The sequence below is a fragment of the Scleropages formosus genome, chromosome 20, assembly GCF_900964775.1.
Source record: "Scleropages formosus chromosome 20, fSclFor1.1, whole genome shotgun sequence".
Lineage (NCBI taxonomy): Eukaryota > Metazoa > Chordata > Actinopteri > Osteoglossiformes > Osteoglossidae > Scleropages > Scleropages formosus.
In genome coordinates, this window is record NC_041825.1 from 3,620,934 (window position 1) to 3,644,355 (window position 23,422).

The window sequence follows — 23,422 nt, forward strand, 5'->3', positions numbered from 1 at the left end:
GAAAAATGACGCAGTGTGTTTTCTCTGGGTCCTACAGTTTCCTCCCGATTCCATCGATTGTAAATTTCTGCCAGTCTAAATTTGGAACCTTGTTGTTTTTTCAGATTCGGTTCTCAGCTTAGTGTCTCTCAACATTACTTTCCACGATTCAAGAAGTCTCAGGACCCACCCCTTTGTGACCCATTTCTCTCATTGTCTCCTGACAGAGGAAAGGGGACAAGGAGAGAAATGGATCACAAAGAGGTGGGTTCTGAGAGGTGGGTTTAGGAGGAAATCATATTTACAATTATTTAGTTAACTCTATATATAAAGTTGCTTTGGAGAAGAGTGTCAGTTAAATGAAGAAATGTAAGTATACTTAATCCTGGGTGCCCTGTGCTGGGGAAATCATTGGCCCAGTGTAGTAGCTTGGACCATACGATGGATCTGGGTTCCTGGACTTGGGCTACTGTAATGTTGTTCAACAGTGCCCAACGAACTGGATCTATGAATTGGGTTGATGGTAGGATAGTGTCTGGGTGAAACCTCAAATAACCTATAGAGGGCATCAGGTTTGCTATTTTTTGACCCTTAGTGATAAGTCTCAGTAAAATTAAACCTGTTGAAGAACATAGCCCATTGTGTCTGTCTGGACTTGAGCCTCTTTGCCTTTTTTAGCTACTCCAGATTTCAATGATCTGCCAACACTAAAAAATGGGTGAGTGGTGCTCTCTAGGGGCGCGGTGGCGCAGTGGGTTGGACCACAGTCCTGCTCTCCGGTGGGTCTGGGGTTCGAGTCCCGCTTGGGGTGCCTTGTGGCGGACTGGCGTCCCATCCTGGGTGTGTCCCCTCCCCCTCCGGCCTTACGCCCTGTGTTACCGGGTTAGGCTCCAGTTCCCCGTGACCCCGTATGGGACAAGCAGTTCTGAAAATGTGTGTGTGGTGCTCTCTAACCTATACAAACCCATGTATCATCTCTCCAAGTACTTCATGCGCAAAAGTTTGGAATACAGAGGGCGCATTTGCCAATCCAAATGGTCATGGTCGGGAAACGAAGCGAGGAGTCGAAAACCGGAGAACCGAGTGCTAGCGAAGCGTTACGAAGAAGGGCGTTGTCTCTGACGAGATTCCGCAAAGGTATGGAAACTGAGGAGGGTCTTTTAAAGGGTGAGTGATCAATCAGGTGCAGGAGCATCATCGAGTGCTGTCGGTTGTGTTGTGGGCGTGACAGCAGGATGATGACTTTGAATATTTGGAAGAGTTGTGTCGATTAGTCGGTCAGTTGGACGAGCTTGTTTTGGTATGCCCTGAGGTATTCTCTGTTTCCTATAACCATCTCTTTGAGTTATTGTAACTCTGGTGAGGTGACTTTAGAAGGCAGATTCCACTGTAATGCCCAGACATGACATGAATGTAAGTAAGGTGATCTCAAGTGCAGAGTGTAAATTATGAAGGGGAGTGCAGGGTGACAGGATGAACACGCAACAAACAGATGCACAGGGTATTCAAAGAAAGACTGTAAATGGGACATGAGTATGTGACTTGAACTAGAACACAGAGACATGAAGGAAAACAGGACTGGAACATGGGATCTAGACAGGAGTGCGGTAGATTGATGCAGACAGAATGGGAACTTGCAACAGGAACAGAAATTCTCAAGGAATGGGACTTGAGAAACTGGTGAGTAAGCATGATTTATACAATATCGCAAGCAAGGCAACAGAGACCTGATCAAGACAAGAATCTGCAGTCTGGTCTCTGTTGCTCCTTTAATACTTCATTATTGATTGTCTTGTTATGAACACGTGTGGGTTTGGGTTGTTTGAGCCGAGTGGCTCCTCCTATAGTCACTGGGGGAATGGTTTGTGGGTCATGACATTATTTTCCTGGATACATTTTCAATTTCTTTTTGTATTGTTCTGCCTCTATGTTCTGTTGACCTAGGTGCCATGTTTTCGTCCGGAAGTAGAAGGTGGACTCAATTGCGGAGCACACAGGAGTTTGAGGGATAGGACAGGAACCGTGGTCGGGGACAGGCGTGGGTCTTCGTAGTGCAAATGTCGTTTATTGGGAAATCCAGAATCGTTGTCGGTGAACACAGGCGATAGGTCAAACACGAAAACACGGATCAAAACACAGGAAGGTAGGGGTCACGGGAGAAGGAGTCGGGCGGGTGGACTGGGGACAAGGATGAAAGCGAGAAGCAGGCTGACTCAAGCAAGTGCGCGGGCTGGGTCGGCGAACAAGGTTCCGCGTCCTTCTCTGTTTGTTTTTGCCTTATATCTTGCCAGGTCCGGGTGTATCTGATTATGGTGATGGCATGGGTGTGGCACTAGGGCTGTTCATAAAACAAATAAAAAAAAAAAATGTTAGCATCGTGTTCTCCGGAGGGCATGTACAACAAGACAGCCAACTATTTCAGATCTCATTGCCACCATCAGGGACAAGGTAAAGGGAGTAATCTGAGGAATCTCAAAAAAGTTGGCACTCACAGTACCCAGGGAGGGGAATCCCAAACTTGGGAGTTCATTTCTGTTTCTGATTGTTGTCTGTGTTGCATTTGTTTACAGCAATCGTTTCTATGCCCCAACTCTTTGTTCAGGCAGTGCCCGAGTTATGAACGTTCAATTTACGTACAACCCGTACTTACAAACCACCCCCTTACTCAATCATGACAGCAATAACATTTATTATTATCTCTTTTTATCGCTCTCTGTTATAAATACTGTAGTTACCTTTATTATTAAAATAATATGAAAATGAATAAAATCTTACAACATTTTTGAAAGGCATTATTTCTTTATCTAAGGTTTTTCTTTTTTTAAAAGGAACATAACTTGTGAGTAAATCAAGGTTTTAAGTTGTTGTTGATTGTGACATACTGGTTGGATCTGCAAACAAAACAGATTACAAAGATACTTCCAGTCTCACTCGTGTTCGTAAGTTGAGGACATGGTGTATAACATTTCTGTTGAATTACTTTCAGATTTATTTAGCACTTTTTCATCATCTTGAATTTGGATTGTACTTCTTAAGGACTAATGGAAATGCTTTGTTCAAGATCACACACACACACATTTTCAGAACCGCTTGTCCCATACAGGGTCACGGGGAACCGGAGCCTACCCGGTAACACAGGGCGTAAGGCCGGAGGGGACACACCCAGGACAGGACGCCAGTCCGTCACAAGGCACCCCAAGCGGGACTCGAACCGCAGACCTACTGAAGAGCAGGACCCGGTCCAACCCACTGTGCCACTGCGCCCCCCTCGTTCAAGATCATATAGTTACTAAAGGACAGCTGGTATAGTAGTGGTTAGAGCTGCTGTCTTTCACTCCTGAGGGTCCAGGTTCAACTCTCACCTTTAGCTGTAGTACCTTTGAGCAAGGTACTTACCCTAAATTACTCCAGTGAAATTGCCCAGCTGATTAAATGGGTAGATAATTGGGAAAAGTCACTTAACATTTTATGTTGCTCTGGAGAACAGTTGAATGCATTCATTTTCTATTCACAAGTAAAATAAAACTGTCCTATACTATATATTGCCACATTTGAACTGGGGTCTGGATCCCAACACCTGTTTTTGTGTGGTGAATAATTTTATTTATTTTTTTTTAAGATGAGGTTTAAGACTTCTGTTGTTCAAGCTTTAACCACCCCTCTCTCCTGCACTGCCAGTTTTCAGACTGCCATGTTGAGATGAGGCTTTGGATGGACAGACACTGCTGGATGTGGTTCATGGTAAATTTTTATTCCTCTCTAATTTCTCTCTTTCTTTTCTTCTTCGTCTGTACTGATGCAATTGTTTCAAACTCACTTTTCCATTCAGTTTTAAGGAGAAAACAAGAACAATTTTACAGAAATGGCTCAAGGAGGAAACACATTGCAATAATTAATGTTTAAGTCAAACATTTGTGTGAATATTGTGTTACGTATGAACAGCACATAGCTGGCACAGGGCACTGGTAACAATTCATGACTTGGGTTCACATGCGTCAGTATGAGGAACCACCTCACTGCCAATTGTCTCCAAGAAGGATGAATACTCAGAGCAGCTGCTTGATGCATATGTGGAAGCAGCAGTCAGGGATTTCCCTTCTGTCAATTGCAACTGCATTCACACACCCGTCTTGTCCACTGGGTGTTCCCTTAACTGACTGAGGCCTCTCACCACGGGGAAGTTCAGAGTAGGACTCTGGTCTCTGAGGACCATCTCTGAAGTTGGTTCCAAAGTTTACTCAATGGATATAAGTGAGAACAACCATCTAGTTGGTCCTCACTTAGGGTTGTTGGCCCGCTGCCTCAGAAAGACGATGCGCATAATGAAAAATTGTAGTCACCCCGCACGGGCACTTTTCTCTTCTCTGCCATCTGCAAAGCGGCTCAGGTCTATTCGAACCCGCACTGCTAGGTACAGGAACAGTTTTTACCCCAGTGTTGTAAGAGTATACAACACTCACCAATGTGCCACCTTTAGTAAATAGAGTTGGAACTGTTCCTTCTAAGAACATTGGTAAATTAAACTATCACTTTAAGCATTCACATTCTCATTCTCATGTTCTGAGTTTTCTGGCTGTCTGTTGGCATTATTGTTATTACTGTTACCGTTATTTCTCATTATTGCTATTGCATCGCTCACTGCCATCGTTTTGTGCAGTATTGTATTGTCTCAGTCTTATCCATAGTCTGTGGAGAAGCATTCAAGAAGAATTTCATGATACTTGTACACGGTATTTGTACCTATGACAATCAACTTTCCCATCGCCCTCATCAACTCTGGCTCCTTTGTGCTACAGATTTCAAGATAGGAGAAGACCTCTTGCAATGCAGAGCAAAGCTTTATTTCTTACCGGTGATTGTGGGAGGAACAATGTACACTCAAATAGTGTTACACTGTCTCCCCGAACGGTCTCTGCCGTCCTCTTTTATTTGTTAACAGACCCCAGTCATGTGAGTCTTAAGTGGGCTCCACCCACAGATGTTCTAAGTTAGAAACCTGAACTCCCCACCAGTCATTTAGAACTGAAGAAGCCACTTGAATGAGTGGTGAAACATCTTCAAGGAAACTCATACAAGTCCAGTTGTACTGGAGAGGAGATATTCCACATTCACATATTTTATTCTCAGTCTTGTTTTCAAGGTCAAGCAGACAGAAACACACACACTGTCTGAAACTGCTTGTCCCAAGGGGTCATGGGGAGCCAGAGCACAACCTGGCAACACAGGACATAGGGCTGGAGGAGGAGGGGATTCACCCAGGACAGGACACCACTCTGTCACAAGGCACTCCAAGCAGCACTCGAACCCCAGACCCACCAGAAAGCAGGATCCAGTCAAACCCACTGCACCACCTTGCCCCCGCACCCCTCTCCCATAGAAACTGAACTGATAAATATGTATTTTGTTAATAAACATGTAAATATTAAAACAAGAGCTGTGCATACGTTAGTGCATACATTGGTAACACAGTGGCTAGAGCTCCAACCTTTTGATATGAAGGTCACAGGTTTGAATCCCCCCTACTCCTGTAGTACCCTTGATCAATTGCTCTATTAATGTTACACTGTGGTGTAAAGGAGTAAACCATAGAAAGTGGTTGAACAGGGTAAGTGTTTCGGACAGCTGGTAGTAAAGTGGTTAGAACTGCTATGTTTTGCCTCAAAAGTTGCATGTTTGAATCCTATCTCCAGCTGTAGTGCCCTTGAGCAAGGGAGCAGTTAGTCTGAATTGCTCCACTTAAATTACCCACCTTTAAAAATGCATAAATAACTGTAACACTATAAATTGCTTTGGAGAAAAGCATGGTGATGGGTTGCCAATTTCTGGGTCGATGGTGATGAAATCAACCCAGAAATGGGCAGCTGGTACCATACTGGGAACAAGATACTTACTCTCAATTGCTCCAGTAAAGACGACTCAGCTCTAAAAATAGGTCAGTAGTTGTATCTTAATGTTGTAATCTGCTCTGGAGAAAAGTTTCAACTATATGCATGAATTTAAACATCTCTGATGGACTGCAGTGCAAACTTGTGGGAAATATAAGCGGATGTTGCCGAGTTTGTTTCGCAATGACAGACTTGTTACTGTGATGATGACATGAACATTTGGTGGTTGTTTCTCTTAGACACCTTAGCTGATATTGTAAAAAAAAAAAAAAAAAAAAATCAGGGGGGGAATATTACCAGGACCTGCACTGGGACAGGTTCTGGTAATATCCCCTAGTCGCTCAAAAATCCGCAAAGAATAGATCGATCTCATACAGGGTGATTCAAGTCAAGATAAGCTTTTAAAAAGGTTAGTATAAAACCAGATAGTAGGAAGCACAGTGATAATCCCGCTCTCTGTCTCAGTGTGTGTCTCATTTGGTGGGCCATCTAACCTCATACCCTGAGTCCTGAGATTCTGCGAATTCTTTGTTTCAGTGTTATGTATTCAGTTGTATTTTCACAAAGTAGGCAGAGTTTATTTTTAGCAGAATCTAAACATATCAAAGTTTGCTATCTGGAAATAGTTCGTCTGACTTCCTAGAAAACTGGGATGAATGATCTGAAATGCTTATGAAAAACCTGTCTGATGTACCCATTTTTCACAGTACCAGCAGGCATAACATACTATGCTGGTAGTGATCATTGAATCAAGAATGGCGTTTTTTGAAACATCACCGAGTAATGTGGGGTAGGATTGGAGAGGTACTGTGTTCATGGGGTGGTGCCGTGGTGGCACGGTGGGTTTGACAGGGTCCTGCTCTGGGGTCTGGGGTTCAAGTCCTGCTTGGGGTGCCTTGTGATAGACTGTCATCCCATCCTGGGTGTGTCCCCTCCCTGTCCATCATTCTGCCTTGTGTTGCTGGGTTAGGCTCTGGCTGACTGTGACCCTGAATGGGACAAGCAGTTTCAGACTGTGTGTGTGTGTGTGTGTGTGTTTCCCTGCAGATAAAATAAGAAAAATAGATATTTGCACAGTAGTTTTACTACATAATGGAACAGTTGAGCTAGATTAATGGCTTGGTGCCTCCCTGCTTCACCATGTTGAGGAGTTAACAGACCATTGACTTGTGTTGTATGGGTGATGGCTGCTGATAAGGACTCCCTGAAGCTCCTCTTGGTGTATAGGAGTAGAATGATTTGGGGGCCAAAGGAGGTCAGCTGGTAGTGTAGTGGTTAGAACTGCTGCATTTGGACTGACAGGTCTGGTTCCTACCTCCAGCTGTAGTACCCCTGAGTAAGGTACTTCCCCTATATTACTCCATCAAAAATTACCCAACTGTGTAATTATAAGTACCGTAACATTGTAAGTTGCTTTTGAGAAAAGCATCAGCTAAATGAATAAATGTTATAATTGTCTATAATGGATTCGAACTTCCTTATCCTGGCCTGGGAGCAAAAGTAGGAATAAACAGGCAAAGAAAAATTCCAAAAGGAAAAGAATAAATCTGATTGGTAGACTGGATTATGATGCAATGGAAGAAAAGATAGAAATAAAAGTCATTTCACAAATCATTGTTCTGCCATCCGATGACAGCATACAGTGCAGGGGAATTCTTGTTAATATGAAACAAACTCCTCCCACACTCACACTTCCTGCCCATTATTATAAAGACATTCCAACATCGGAAACCTTACAATGCATCTTCCCAGCAAAGGAAGCACGTGTTCAATGAACGATGGGACTCTTACATCTCATAGTAAGTGTCCTCTTTATAGTTTCTAAATCTGCTATAGCTATTCGGAGTGCATGCTACTTTGATTGTTGGCCCTACAGGGGATCCCCGATTTACAATGATTCGACTTACGATTTTTTTGACTTTACGACGGTGAGCTGGAAATAGACATTCAGTAGAAACCCTATTTTGAATTTTTAATTTAGATTTTTTTAATTGTTTTTTTTCCCGGGCAAGCGATACTCTCGCGATGCTGGGCAGGTGCAGCGATTTGCATCTCCCGGTCTGTCATGCAGAGGTGTGTTTTAGTTGTATTAAATGCATTTTCGACTTACGATATTTTCGACTTCCGATAGGTTTCGGGAAGCGTAACCCCATTGTAAATCGGGGACCACCTGTACATGTGTTTTTCTCTGCTTTTTGTGATAAACTTGACATAGCAGATTTCAAAGCAGCTTGTCAGAGATATTTTTAAACTTTAAGATAAAGGACCCATGAGGATGGCTTGGATACGTTTTGTAGTATCTGAATTTTAAATTTTTCCATCATGCAAGAGAGTTCTTACAGGCCTGATCTGCACACAGGGAAGGCCTACAGAAGACCAGAAATGTTTTGATGGTGGTGACGGATATTGTTATTATTGTCGTTATATTATTTTTCTTAGATAAGATCAACTATAAGCGTGATAAATTATAATTTGTAGCAGTTTCTTTCATCAACAGCTCAGTTCCATGTAATTTCTCACTGTCCTTTTCTCTTTAAGAAGTCTGGAAGAGCTCTTTTGTATGTGATGTTGCTCAACATTTTTCTCAGTGTTTTGCATGATTTTATTGTAAACCTCACCATGTGTTTAGGTTTTAAAATGGTTCTGGTACTGTGAGCTTTATGTAACAAATTAAGCAAGAAGTGGGCCCTGCATGAACCGGCAGGTTTACTGTTGTTGTTTTAAGCACATTTTCATCACAAAGATACATTAGACATTATTTTCCGAAATCCCTACCTAAAACAAGAAAAAAATAAAAGTTGGCATCTCTGGGGAAAAGAAAAAAAGTGGAATTTTTTATTGACTGAATGCTTCGAAGTCAGCGATTTCACAATCGAAGGTGATGCAACAGTAGCAGCAAACACAGTAATTGGGGGGGATTTCACAATGCTGAGCTCATCTCGATGGCTCTCTTCCTTCTTGTTTTCACTTTCCACGTTTAATTTGTGCTTTATTGTCATTACGTCTTCTTTTCACTTACAACCTCTGTCTCTCTCTTTCTTTCAGGTGTGCATAGGGATGGTCCTTTGTTATTCAGCACAAGGAAATTATGAACACTATTTTGAAATACTGGTAATTTTAATCTCCCGCTTCTTGTTCTTCAGTGATATCACGTTAGTTTCGAACCTGTTGATCATTCACTTTCACGATAGCTAAATGATGATTTATCATAGAAGCACTTTGTCAAAGAAACATCATTCAAGTTTTCAGATGTTTATAAGTTAAAACCAACTTAAATTATTATGCAGACAAGCTAAAATTCTAAACTAAAGTGGACAAGTTTACCTCCCCATTCTCCACTTCCTCATATCGACTATTATTTGGCCTATTATAAATGTAATTAACAAAATTTTACAAATCTATTAGCATTTAATTGCATTTATAACAGTATGTAATGCTGTTATAAATGTAATTAAATTCAATTACTTTTACATTTGTCACATTGTGTTTAAACTTAGAACATAACAAGAAAAAGGGGTATTTTTTTATATGTGTGTGTTTACTGTATTTTCGTCATATTTATGTTGGGACCTTCTATGAGTTAGGGTTAGGGTTACGAATATGTTTTAAAAAAAGGGTTGATCACGGCCTCTGACAACGATGGAAAGACTGATTTATCGTTATCCAGCTCGATATTGTTCCTCTTGGCATCGGTTTCTCAAGATGATGCCAGTCAGTTAGTTTTATTGAAGCAATTGGCTCAAACCCCCATTGCGTCTCGCCAGCCTTTAATTCCTTAACTTGGTCCCTAGAGCTCTTTTAGATGCTGTAAGATGTCTGTGTAACACCAAGGAGAGAGTGATTCTGCAGTTCCTGTTGTTTATCTTCCAACATTGCAGAGTGTTTACAGTAACTGTACTGTCTCCTCAGGAGGATTTATTGCCAGCAGATTATATGTTTAAGAAGCCAGAAAGCAGAAACTGTGTTGACAAGGTGAGATGTTTATCACACTTATGGAATCAAAAATACAAGTGTATTAGAATAAATAAATAAATATAATATGCTAAGAAATTTTGTAGCATATTGTGTGTGAAGAGCAGCACAGTGGCACTGGTACCTCGCAATGCCTGAGTCCATGTGGGGTCTGCATGTTTCCTTCTGTTCGCATGACTTGGCACTGCTGTCCTCCCACAATCCAGAGATGTACTTCAGATGAATTGATGATTCTGAATTGCCCATAATGTGTGTATGATGCAATAATCTGAAGACGAGCACTTGGCGAAAATGTTAAATCCCAGAACATTCACATTCAGTATCAGGGAAATCACAGACGAGCATCCCAGACTTAGTAAGCTTGAGAAATGCACTTGATTTTGTTACTGTAACATTGTAATTTGCTTCTGATACAATTCTTGGCTGAATAATGTAATAATAACATGGTAACCATGCCCTGATAAACATACGGCCCTAATGACAGTTTTTTTTTTTTTTTTAACAGAAATGCAACTGTTCTGAAGTGACTGAAATACTTTGCTGTTTCCTCCAGAGGGAGCAAACTAGAACATGCAAAAAAAATTGCATGCTCCCTAATTGTGCGACATGTTGTAACTACACTCATAATCTCCAGGAAAACATAAAGGGACTGCTTAATGTGGGTATACGTGCAGATCCGTTAACTGTCAGTTTCCTCCCTATTTGTGCCGAATGTCAAATATGCTCAATTATGAGACTTTGTGCGAGATCACAAATTAGCACTGAAGAAATCAAGAACTGCAAATATGAATAAATTGGGGGGGGGGAGTAAGTAATCCTGAATTATAATGGTTATTTATGGAGGACTTGATAATAAACCTTTTTCATTCTGTCTTTTTAGGGGATGATTTCCTGTCATGAATGCAAAGAGCTCAATTGTACTCTCCTTAAAGAAACACAGATGGTCAATTTCACAGAATTCAGAAGGAAATATAAAGAATGCCAAGGTACAGGGTTCCTAAAATACAAGTACTTGTGTGGGAACTATTGTACTGAACCGATGTGAGCAGCTTTTAGCACAGTCTATATGTAACTGTCACAACAGTCGAAGCACTTGCGCGTGGCCTGTGACTGGCATCGTACTATTTGTAACATCAATATATGTTTATTGTTTGTTTATCAGACGAGCGGCAAAACTGTACAGTTACACCCACACCAAGGAAAGCTCTGGAATTCTCCACGGGCACTATGGGCACTACAAACACTACGAGCAGTACGAACATTATGAGCACTACGAGCGCTACGGGGAATACGAACACTATGGGGACTACGAGCACTATGAGCACTAGAAGCACTACGCGGACTACGAACACTACGGGGATTACAAACACTACGAGCCCTACGAGCACTACGAGGAGTATGAACACTACGAACACTACGAGCCCTACGAACACTACGAGCCCTACGAACACTACGAGCCCTACGAACACTACGAGCCCTACGAACACTACGAGCCCTACGAACACTACGAGCACTACGCGGACTGCGAACGCTACGGGGACTACGAAGACTACGAGCGCTACGGGGACTACGAGCACTACAAGCAATATGCCGCGAGTGAGCACGATATTGTATCCAAGCAGTCCAGCCTCCAGCAAACCAGAACCTTCCTCCACAAGTCTTACAACAGAATTGCAAACAACAGATTCAACAGTAACAACGACAAAATCCCCAACGACATCCAAATCACAGTCAGGTAATTGCCTTATATTGAATATTCCCTAATTAACGCCCCGGGGGCATTACAGTTTTAGAAGGGGAGGCATTAAATACAGGTCAAAATCGGTAAAAATCAGTCTTCAGTTTTGGGTCTGTATGCTAGTATATATTCCCAAATCACTTTATTAGAGCATATGGTAAAAGTCTTTTCATTCCTGTGACGCCTGAAACCTTTCATCTAAGCCGCAAGTTGTCGAAACTTGCATGTGCTTGCTAGAATTTTCGGCAAGGTTGACACGGCCAAGGGTAACCGCAAGGTGCCTGCAAAATCGCAAGTACTATAATGGATAAAGGAATCCTGGGCTTGTTTTAAGAAGTGCGGTATTCCGTTGGCGCTCGATGGCTCTGAAGACCATTTATTCCTGCAGTCGGGTGAAGAACAGGAGGATTCTGAGTTTGAAGGGTTTTCTCAGGATGATGCTGACGTGTGGCAACAGGTGTTAGAAAACGCGGTGGCAGCTAACGAGGTCGTTTTGTCCGAACACAGCAATATTGACAGTGGTTCCGAGGACATGTGTTCCGATTATGTTACTACAGCCCCGGACATTGAACTGTATATTCATGTATGCGTATTCAGTTAGTTTTGAAGAATGGTGTTTAAAAGTTTGACAGACTTTTAAAAAGTTTTAAAGTTCATATTTGCCTTCCCTTATACGGATATGGATACAATAAAACAGTGAGGACTTAGTCATAACAGGTGAGTGATTTTTTTTTTCCCCCCCAAAAATAGCCGGGGGGAGTGTTAATAAGGGAATATTTGGTACCTTGTTTTTTGCATAAATTAAGTGTTGAGAGGAGAGAGAATAAAGAAAGATTTGGGGACACAACTGTGAGACCGAATGCAGGTGATCCAGGCCTTTATACAGGTGTGATCTGTCCGATTCCTTGTTCTTGGCCCTGGTTGTCGTTCTAATGGCACAACGTACTGCATGCTTCCACACTTTTCCCATGTAATCCTGCAACTTTATGTGCAGTTTGACTTAAAAATGGTACAAATGGTACTCAGCTGCCAGTCACAGTGTACACGATGCTTTAAAATCCGGTAAGATCCACTAAGATCCGCTCTTCTGTGTGTGTTTTTTCCCTCTTTTGTCTGAAGGTAACGGAACCCTGTGCAGTCCGCAGCTCCCAGGAACTGAAATGTCTAACATTTTGAAAGGTACACTTAGCATTTGCTCAAATTCACAATCAGTCCAATACAGATGCTCCTCGACTTACGATGGTGTGACGTACGATTTTTTTGACTTTACGATGGGCTGGCGATAGACACTCAGTAGAAACTGTACTTTGAATTTAGATTTTTTTCCAGGCAAGTGATATACGGAACAATACTCTCTTGTGATGCTGGGCAGCGGCAGCGATCCACATCTCCCAGTCTGTCACGTTGTCACTATAGAGACCCCCCTGTCTCTGTGAAATGTTTTGTGTATCCATAATGTCACAGAAACACCCATCTGTGTCTCCTGCTACTGGTTGGAAAGAAGAAGAGGAGGGAAATTACTCTTGAGGAGAAACTCAGAATAATTTCCCAGCATGAAGGCAGCAAACCCGTAATGGCCATCGCATACAGTATATGCTAGGCTATGGTGTTTGGTAGGTTAGGTGTATTAAATGCATTTTCAACTTACGATATTTTCGACTTACGATAGGTTTCGCGGGGTGCAGTGGCACAGTGCACTTGGCTGGGTCTGGGGTTCGAATCCTGCTTGGGGTGCCTTGCAATGGACTGGCATCCCATCCTGGATGTGTCCCCTCCCTCTCCAACCTTGCGCCCTGTGTTGCCGGGTTAGGCTCAGTTTGCCGTGACCCCGCTCGGAACAAGCGGTTTTGGGCAGTGTGTTTGTGTGTGTGTGTGTGTGTGTGTGTTTGTGTGTGAGAGATAGGTTTTGCAGAACGTAACCCCATCGTAAGTCGGGACACACCTATACTTTCAAATCCTGAAATTATATTCCATATTATGGACACTTAGTAGTGTAGTGGTTTGAGCTGCTGCCCTCGGACCCAAAGGTTGCACGTTCCAGCCTCACCTCCAGCCGTAGTACCCTTGAGCAAGGTATTTACCCTAAATTGCTCCAGTAAAATTACCCAGCTGTATAAATGGGTAAGTAGTTGTAAGTCCCTTAACATCCTAAGTCGCTTTGGAGAAAAGCGTCAGATAAATGTAAATATTATATTAAAGAAATATTTGGTACTGGGGATGTAAAAACAGAAAACTCCACAATATGTATGAAATAATTCAACATGTAAACTACTCTAATGCACAGCTCTGATTTATTGTTCTTCATCTGAACTTTTTCGTTGTCAGTTTATTGTGTGACACTGACTGGCAGTGTTTTTGGTTCCCCACAGCTTCACAAGCAGGTGTGATTTCATCACTGACTGCATTCATAATCCTCGTACTGCTTGTATGCTACCTCTACCTTGAAAACAGACGACTGAAAAGACTGATGGTAAGAGCCCCACTCGCTCATATGGAATAAGTATGAAATGTATGTCACTGTTACAGGATAGGGGGTGCTGTGGCGCAGTGGGTTGGACCGCAGTCCTGCTCTCCGGTGGGTCTGGGGTTCAAGTCCCGCTTGGGGTGCCTTGCGACGGACTGGCATCCCGTCCTGGGTGTGTCCCCTCCCCCTCCGGGCTTACGCCCTGTGTTGCCGGGTAGGCTCCGGTTCCCCGCGACCCTGTATGGGACAGGCGGTTCTGAAAATGTGTGTGTGTGTTACAGGATATCAGGTTGCCTGTGTTTGTCAGTGATATAACCGTGGAGTGCCTGTCAAAACACTTTGAGAGACTGGGAAAAGATCCTGAATGTGTGATGTACATTGGGTCCATTGGCGTGTCTGATTTCTGCAAGTGGGACTGAATTATATGGCTGACATTGAATCTTGGCCAGACATGTGGAAACACACACACTGGCTGAAGCCACTTGTTCTGAGTGGGGTTGCGGGGAGCCGGAGCCTAACCCAGCAACGCAGGGCGAAAGGCTGGATGGGGAGGGGAGACACCCAGGGCGGGACGCCAGTCCGTCACAAGCCACCCCAAGCAGGAATCGAACCCCAGACCCACCGGAGAGCAGGACCCAGCCAAACCTGCTGCGACCCCACACCCCCCTAGTGCAGAAATATTTTTGTTCATTTGTTTATTTTTTTTTACTATTTTTTAACCAGCATGGCATTTTCACATCATGGAAAAACCATTAAATTCTGTCTTTGTTTTTGCCAGAGAAACCGAAAACATGTGAATACACTATGAGTGGGTCGTCTGACATGTACCCACAAGCTGCCTTGAGCTGTCTTGATCAGACATGTAGTGTGGCTACTAGAGCGCATTGCCCAACACAAAGGAACTTTTGTTGCTTAACATCTTATCTTATCTCTAAGGGCTAAAATATGGGGACTGCGAAACTAGATCTTTTTATTTTGCTGACATTCTTGTATAAAATGTTAAAATAAACTTAGCAAACCCATCCATCCATCCATCCATCCATCTTCCTCCGCTTTATCCGGGGCCGGGTCGCGGGGGCAGCAGTCCGAGCAGAGTACTCCAGACTTCCCTCTCCCCGCACACCTCCTCCAGCTCCTCTAGGGGAACCGCAAGGCGTTCCCAGGCCAGCCGGGAGACATAGTCTCTCCAACGTGTCCTGGGTCTGCCCCGAGGTCTCCTCCCAGTGGGACAAGCCCAGAACACCTCCCCAGGGAGGCGTCCAGGAGGCATCCGGAACAGATGCCCGAGCCACCTCAACTGGCTCCTCTCGATGCGGAGGAGCAGCGGCTCTACTCCGAGCTCCTCCCGGGTGACTGAGCTCCTCACCCTATCCCTAAGGGTGCGCCCAGCCACTCTGCGGAGGAAACTCATTTCTGCCGCTTGTATCCGCGATCTCATTCTTTCGGTCATGATCCAGAGTTCATGACCATAGGTGAGGGTAGGAACGTAGATCGACCGGTAAATTGAGAGCTTCGCCTTACGACTCAGCTCCCTCTTCACCACAACAGACCGGTACAATGACCGCATTACTGCGGACGCCGCACCGATCCGCCTGTCAACCTGCCGCTCCATTTTTCCCTCACTCGTGAACAAGACCCCGAGATACTTAAACTCCTCCACTTGAGGGAGCAACTCCCCCCTAACCCGGAGGGAGCAATCCACCTTTTTCCGACTGAGAACCATGGCCTCGGATTTGGAGGTGCTGATTCTCATCCCCGCCGCTTCGCACTCGGCTGCAAACCTCCCCAGTGCACGCTGCAAGTCTTGACTTGATGAAGCCAACAGGACCACATCGTCCGCAAAAAGCAGAGACGAGATCTCGCGGCCACCAAAGCAGACACCCTCCGTTCCCTGACTGCGCCTAGAAATTCTGTCCATAAAGATAATGAACAGAATCGGTGACAAAGGGCAGCCCTGGCGGAGTCCAACATGCACCGGGAAAAGGTCTGACTTACTGCCGGCAATGCGAACCAAGCTCCTGCTCCGGTCATACAGGGAACGAACAGCCCGTAGCAACGAGCCCCGAACCCCATAATCCCGAAGTACCCCCCACAGGATGCCACGAGGGACACGGTCGAATGCCTTCTCCAGGTCCACAAAACACATATGGACTGGTTGGGCAAACTCCCACGAACCCTCCAGCACCCTAGTGAGGGTATAGAGCTGGTCCAGTGTTCCACGGCCAGGGCGAAAACCGCATTGCTCCTCCTGGATCCGAGGTTCGACTATCGGTCGGATTCTCCTTTCCAGTACCCTGGCATAGACTTTCCCAGGGAGGCTAAGGAGTGTGATCCCCCTGTAGTTGGAACACAATCTCCGGTCCCCCTTCTTAAAAAGAGGGACCACCACCCCGGTCTGCCAGTCCAGAGGCACCGTTCCCGAACTCCACGCGATGCTGCAGAGGCGTGTCAGCCAAGACAGCCCCACAACATCCAGAGACTTGAGAAACTCTGGGCGGATCTCATCCACCCCCGGAGCCTTGCCACCGAGGAGTTTTTTGACTACCTCAGCAACTTCAGCCAGGGTAATGCACGAGCCCCCCCCCGAGTCCCCAGCCTCAGCTTCCTCTACGGAAGGCGTGTCGGAGGGATTGAGGAGATCCTCAAAGTACTCCTTCCACCGCCCGAGAACATCCTCAGCTGAGGTCAGCAGCGCACCACTTCCACTGTAAACAGTGTTCGTGGAACACCGCTTCCCCCCTCTGAGTCGCCGGACGGTTTGCCAGAATCTCTTTGAGGCCGACCGAAAGTCTTCCTCCATGGCCTCACCGAACTCCTCCCAAGCCCGAGTTTTTGCCGCGGCGACTGCCAGAGCCGCGCTCCATTTGGCCCGTCGGTACCTGTCAGCTGCTTCAGGAGTCCCATGAGCCAACCAGGCCCGATAGAACTCCTTCTTCAGCTTGACGGCATCCCTTACTTCCGGTGTCCACCACCGTGTTCGGGGATTGCCGCCGCGACAGGCGCCGGAGACCTTATGGCCGCAGCTCCGAACCGCCGCACCGACAATGGAGGAGCGGAACATAGTCCATTCGGACTCAATGTCCCCCACCTCCCTCGGGACCTGGTTGAAGCTCTGTCGGAGGTGGGAGTTGAAGACCTCTCTGACAGGGGCCTCCGCCAAACGTTCCCAACAGACCCTCACTATGCGTTTGGGCCTGCCAGGTCTATCCAGCTTTTTCCCCCGCCATCGAATCCAACTCACCACCAGGTGGTGATCAGTTGACAGCTCAGCCCCTCTCTTCACCCGAGTGTCCAAGACATATGGCCGAAGGTCAGAAGAAACGACTACAAAGTCGATCATCGACCTCCAACCTAGGGTGTCCTGGTGCCAAGTGCACTGGTGGACACCCTTATGCATGAACATGGTGTTCGTTATGGATAAACCGCGACTAGCACAGAAATCCAATAACAACTCACCACTCGGGTTCAGATCAGGGAGGCCGTTCCTCCCAATCACGCCCCTCCAGGTATCACTGTCGCTGCCCACGTGGGCGTTAAAGTCCCCCAGTAGAACGACAGAGTCCCCAGTGGGAGCGCTTTCCAGCACGCCCCCCAAGGACTCTAAAAAGGCCGGGTACTCTACACTGCCGCTAGGCGCATAAGCACAAACGACAGTGAGAGACCGTTCCCTGACCCGAAGGCGTAGGGAGATGACCCTCTCATTCACCGGGGTAGACTCCAACACATGGCGGCTGAACTGGGGGGCTATTAATAAGCCCACACCAGCCCGCCGCCTCTCACCTTGGGCAACGCCAGAATAGTGGAGAGTCCACCCTCGATCGAGTAGAGTGGTTCCAGAGCCCAAGCTGTGAGTGGAAGTGAGCCCGACTATATCTAGACGGTATCTCTCAACTTCCCGCACCAGCTCAGGCTCCTTCCCCGCCAGTGAGGTGACATTCCAAGTCCCAAAAACCAGAGTTGGCGCCCGAGGTTTGGGTCGGCCGGGCACTCGGCCCCGACCACCGCCCAACTCACAATGCACCGGCCCCTTACGGTTTCTCCGGCAGGTGGTGAGCCCACCGAAGAGCGGCTCCACGTTATGGCTTCGGGCTGAGCCCGGCCAGGCCCCGTGGGCATAGACCTGGCCACCAGGCGCTCGCATGCGAGCCCCCCCCCCAGGCCTGGCTCCAGGGTGGGGCCCCGGTGACCCCATACCGGGCGGGGTAAACGGACGCCTTGCTTTTTCCTTCATAAGGGGTTTTTGAACCGCGCTTTGTCTCGTCTGTCATCCAGGACCTGTCTGCCATGGGAGACCCTACCAGGGGCATGTAGCCCCAGACAACATAGCTCCTGGACTCATTCAGGCACTCAAACCCCTCCACCACGATAAGGTGGCGGTTCACGGAGGAGAACTTAGCAAACTTAAATGTTAAATCTTAAAGTTATAAAAGGAAAAAACGATTTACACACCTGACTCTACTTACCTGCTCGGTGTAACCGATACAACTTGTGCTTCACTTATTTTTACACCTTTACACTACTTGCGTGTTTCTACTACACACATGGTTTCTTCTAAACAACATATTGAATCAGTCATTACACACTGACTATATCACATGAGAAACACTGATTCTCATTAAATAGCCATTTTGTGGTAAAACTAAGGGACACGGGGATGCACACACTTTCAAATAGCACTGTACATGCACTTTCTGTGAAATGTGTGTCCTGCGCATGCTATGCTGTGTTCTCTGTGGACCCTACATCCTATTTGTGTCCTGCGTACTGGGTGTGTCTGTTTTTGCTCTGTGTCTGTATAAGATAAGATACTTTATCGTAAGTATAAACACACACACACACACACACATTTTCAGAACCGCTTGTCCTATACGGGGTCGCGGGGAACCGGAGCCTACCCGGTGACACAGGGCGTAAGGCCGGAGGGGGAGGGGACAAACCCAGGATGGGACGCCAGTCCGTCGCAAGGCACCCCAAGCGGGACTCGAACCCCAGACCCACCGGAGAGCAGGACTGTGGTCCAACCCACTGCGCCACTGCACCCCCCCGTAAGTATAAACAATACTGTAAAATTTTGTGTGGCAGCCTTCAGAACAACAACAACGGAAAGAGCACTTAATATGAATGAATGGATGGATGGGTAGATGGATGGATAAGAATTTGATTAAAACTTTGAAGTCCTCAGTCCTTAGCACCCAGGGAGGGTGTGATGGAGGCCGCAGTTCCGGGAAAGCAGCTGTTCCTCACACTGTTGGTGTTGGATGTCTGTTTTTGTTTTTTGAGTGATCTCAGCACGCTTTAATACATTCCTCTTTGGGTTTAGGACTCCGCTGCTGGCAGTGAAGTCGTGTGTATTTCAGTTCTACGAGAAGGTGACCGTAATATCCAGGTAAGCTGGGACATACGGGGAAAATTAGGTGGTTCAGCAGACTGAGGAAGGGTTTTGACGTGTCATCCTGCTGACCACATATTGTTATAAACCCAGTTTCCCTGCAGTAATATAGATAATAAATGTAGACAAAGACAGTTGGAGGTGCCTCTCCTTGTGCTGATGCTTTTACTGGTATATTTTTTATGCAAACTACAGTGACAAAATACACACAGACAGGCTGAAGCCGCTTGTCCCAGGTGGGGTCGCGGTGAGCCAGATGGGGACACAACCAGGACAGGACACCAGTCCATTGCAAGCCACCCCAAGCAGGACTAGAATCCCACACCTGCCAGAGAGCAGAACCCAGCCAAACCCACTGTCCTACCATGTCCCCCAGTGAACAAATATGTTTTTAAAGCTTGGGTGGAAGAGAGATCTTTTATGAGTGCAATGCTGTGTGTAGCTGCCAATTCACACACACACACACGCACGCACGCACGCACACTGTCTGAACCACTTGTCCTATATGGGGTCGCAGGAAGCCAGAGCCTAACCCGGCAACACAGGGCGCAAGGCTGGAGGGGGGGGGGGGGACACACCCAGGACGGGACGCCAGTCCGTCACAAGGCACCCCAAGCGGGACTCGAACCCCAGACCGACCAGAGAGCAAGACCAGGTCCACCCCACTGCACCACTTTGTCCCCTAGCTGCCGCTTCTCTCTTGGAAATCTGTGCAGTTAGACTGTCAGCAGCTTCGTCCAGGCGACAGGTCTGTAGTCAATAAGTCCTGTGATTTTGGGTTTCTTCAGAATGGGCATGATGGTGGAGCGTTTGAAGCAGGAAGGAACTTCGCACCGCTCCAGTGATCTGTTGAAGATCTTTGTGAAGATAGGGGCCAGCTGGTCAGCACAGGTTTTTAGGCAGGCCGGTGAGACGCCGTCTGGGCCTGGTGCTTTCCTTGTCTTCTGTTTGCGGAAGACCCGACGCACCTCCTCTTCACAGACCAAAAAGTGTAGGAGGGAGGAAGAGTGGGGTTACAGGTTTAGCTGATTTCAATTTCTGCCTGTAGGTCGGTAAGATGAACCAGACAGTGATCAGAGAGCCCCAGAGCTGCCCGTGGGACAGAGTGATATGCATCCTTTATTGTGGTGTAGCAGTGGTCCAGTATATTACTGTCTCTGGTGGGACATGTAACGTGCTGACTGTATTTTGGCAGTTCACGGGAGAGATTTGCCTTATTAAAGTCCCCGAGAATGATTATAGCAGAATCCGGGTGTTGTCGCTCTGTGTCTGTGATCTGGTCGTCCAACTGTTGCAGCGCTGCGTTCACGCACGCTTGCGGTGGAATGTAAACACTTACGAGGATGAACGAGGAAAACTCCCGCGGCGAGTAGAAAGGCTTACAGTTGATGAAGAGCGCTTCTAGATCGGGACAGCACATCTTCTTCAACGCTATTACATCTGTACACCACCTTTTGTTGATGTAGAGGCATGTCCCACCGCCACTCGATTTCCCCGCTGATTCCGCGTCGCGATCCGCTCCGAACAGCTGGAGGCCCGGCAGATGTAGCGCGCTGTCCGAAATGGCTTCATTCAGCCAGGTTTCCGTGAAACACAGAGCAGCAGAGTTTAAGAAGACCTTATTTTTTGGGGACAGGAGAAGAAGTTCGTCCATTTTGTTGGGTAGGGAGCGGAGATTCGTCAGATGAATACTAAGCAGCGCGGTTCTAAATATTTGCAAAGTCATCTCAGTCAAAATATATTCATGACAGCAATAAGGATGCTTTAGGTTTACATTTGTTATAGGCAAAAGCAGCTCGTATTGGGGAATAAAAAAACTTTTGTACATAAATCTTCATTCAAGTAAATGAACTATTGATACAGTATATGGATGTACTTAGATTTGAATATTAATATATTCCTTTGTCTATCAGCAGCACAGAGAAGCTGAAATGTACCTAGAAAGTGCACAGGTGCCCTTACAGGTAATAGTATTTTACACAGTTTTGCTGTTGTACCACCAGCTCTTTGCTCATGTACAGCAGCGGCAGCGTTATCTTTACATTGTTTGGATTTTTTTACAAACCCCATTTCGGGAAAAGATGGGATATTTTAGAAACTTCATGCTTTGGCTGACCAACTTGACTGTATTTTGTAAATATTAACAAATTCAGAACATGATGCCTGCAACACACTTATATGAGCTATAGTTATCACAGTTACATTTATTCATTTAGCAGACATTTTTCTCCGAAGCAACTTACAATGGATACTATTTAGTGTTACCAGCCCAAACACCTTATTCATCAAGGTGACTTACATTGCTAGATACACTACTTACACTGGATCACTCATCCATACATCAGTGGAATATACACACTCTCTCTCTGTCACTCACACACTGTGGGGTGAACCTGAACAGCATGTCTTTGGACTGTGAGAGGAAACCAGAGCACCCAGAGGAAACCCACACAGACACGGGGAGAACATGCAAACTTCACAAAGACTGCACAGGGATCGAAACCACGTCCTCTTGCACCACCCAGGCACTGTGAGACAGCAGTGCTCCTCACTGTGCCACCATGCTGCGCAATATCTCATGCAGTGTCAGCTGAGGACTCGAAGGTCACGCACATTCTCTACGGGTTTCCGGCCTTGCTATTTACGCACTGAGATTTCTCAGAATTCCCCGAATCTTTTCACAATACTATGTATTGTAGATGGTGAAAGACCTAAATTCTTTGCAATCTTATGTTGAGAAATATTCTTTTGGCTGTGAGTAATTCTCTCACAAAATTTGGCACAAAGTGGTGGTGAGCCACGAGGATGGGTTGTATCCTTGCATGCAAAGACTGTGCCTTTGTTGGGCGTTCCTTTTATACCCATTCATGGTACCCTCACCTTTTACCAGTTAACTTGCTTATTGTGGAATCTTCCAAAACGGTGTTACTTGAATGTTCTATAAACTTTTCACTCTTATTTTGCCTCTGCTCCTCCATGAACCGCCACCTTATCGTGGTGGAGGGGTTTGAGTGCCTGAATGAGTCCAGGAGCTATGTTGTCTGGGGCTACATGCCCCTGGTAGGGTCTCCCATGGCAGACAGGTCCTGGATGACAGACGAGACAAAGCGCGGTTCAAAAACCCCTTATGAAGGAAAAAGCAAGGCGTCCGTTTACCCCGCCCGGTATGGGGTCACCGGGGCCCCACCCTGGAGCCAGGCCTGGGGGGGGGGCTCGCATGCGAGCGCCTGGTGGCCAGGTCTATGCCCACGGGGCCTGGCCGGGCTCAGCCCGAAGCCATAACGTGGAGCCGCTCTTCGGTGGGCTCACCACCTGCCGGAGAAACCGTAAGGGGCCGGTGCATTGTGAGTTGGGCGGTGGTCGGGGCCGAGTGCCCGGCCGACCCAAACCTCGGGCGCCAACTCTGGTTTTTGGGACTTGGAATGTCACCTCACTGGCGGGGAAGGAGCCTGAGCTGGTGCGGGAAGTTGAGAGATACCGTCTAGATATAGTCGGGCTCACTTCCACTCACAGCTTGGGCTCTGGAACCACTCTACTCGATCGGGGGTGGACTCTCCACTATTCTGGCGTTGCCCAAGGTGAGAGGCGGCGGGCTGGTGTGGGCTTATTAATAGCCCCCCAGTTCAGCCGCCATGTGTTGGAGTCTACCCCGGTGAATGAGAGGGTCATCTCCCTACGCCTTCGGGTCAGGGAACGGTCTCTCACTGTCGTTTGTGCTTATGCGCCTAGCGGCAGTGTAGAGTACCCGGCCTTTTTAGAGTCCTTGGGGGGCGTGCTGGAAAGCGCTCCCACTGGGGACTCTGTCGTTCTACTGGGGGACTTTAACGCCCACGTGGGCAGCGACAGTGATACCTGGAGGGGCGTGATTGGGAGGAACGGCCTCCCTGATCTGAACCCGAGTGGTGAGTTGTTATTGGATTTCTGTGCTAGTCGCGGTTTATCCATAACGAACACCATGTTCATGCATAAGGGTGTCCACCAGTGCACTTGGCACC

At 46.5% G+C, this 23,422-nt stretch overlaps 1 protein-coding gene across 7 annotated transcripts in view; it reads left to right on the forward strand.

Annotated features, from left to right (window-relative positions):
• LOC108925151 (troponin T, slow skeletal muscle) overlaps positions 1-23,422 on the forward strand; it is a 60,671-nt gene that overhangs the window by 9,603 nt on the left and 27,646 nt on the right. For 4 of the 7 annotated variants that reach the window (XM_029246709.1, XM_018736916.2, XM_018736914.2 and 1 more), the window contains exons 2-10: positions 3,658-3,720; positions 8,910-8,975; positions 9,774-9,836; positions 10,342-10,494; positions 10,717-10,822; positions 10,999-11,571; positions 12,694-12,753; positions 13,944-14,044; positions 19,359-19,424. Coding sequence is in view for 6 of the 7 variants with exons in the window: in XM_018736914.2 (XP_018592430.2) it covers positions 3,658-3,720; positions 8,910-8,975; positions 9,774-9,836; positions 10,342-10,494; positions 10,717-10,822; positions 10,999-11,571; positions 12,694-12,753; positions 13,944-14,044; positions 19,359-19,424 (1,251 nt within the window). In the remaining variant the exon portion in view is untranslated. Of the gene's footprint in view, positions 1-943; positions 1,660-3,657; positions 3,721-7,630; positions 7,664-8,909; positions 8,976-9,773; positions 9,837-10,341; positions 10,495-10,716; positions 10,823-10,998; positions 11,572-12,693; positions 12,754-13,943; positions 14,045-19,358; positions 19,425-23,422 lie in introns of those variants that run through there. The other 3 variants (XM_018736915.2, XM_018736917.2, XM_018736918.2) reach the window with 3 other exon arrangements.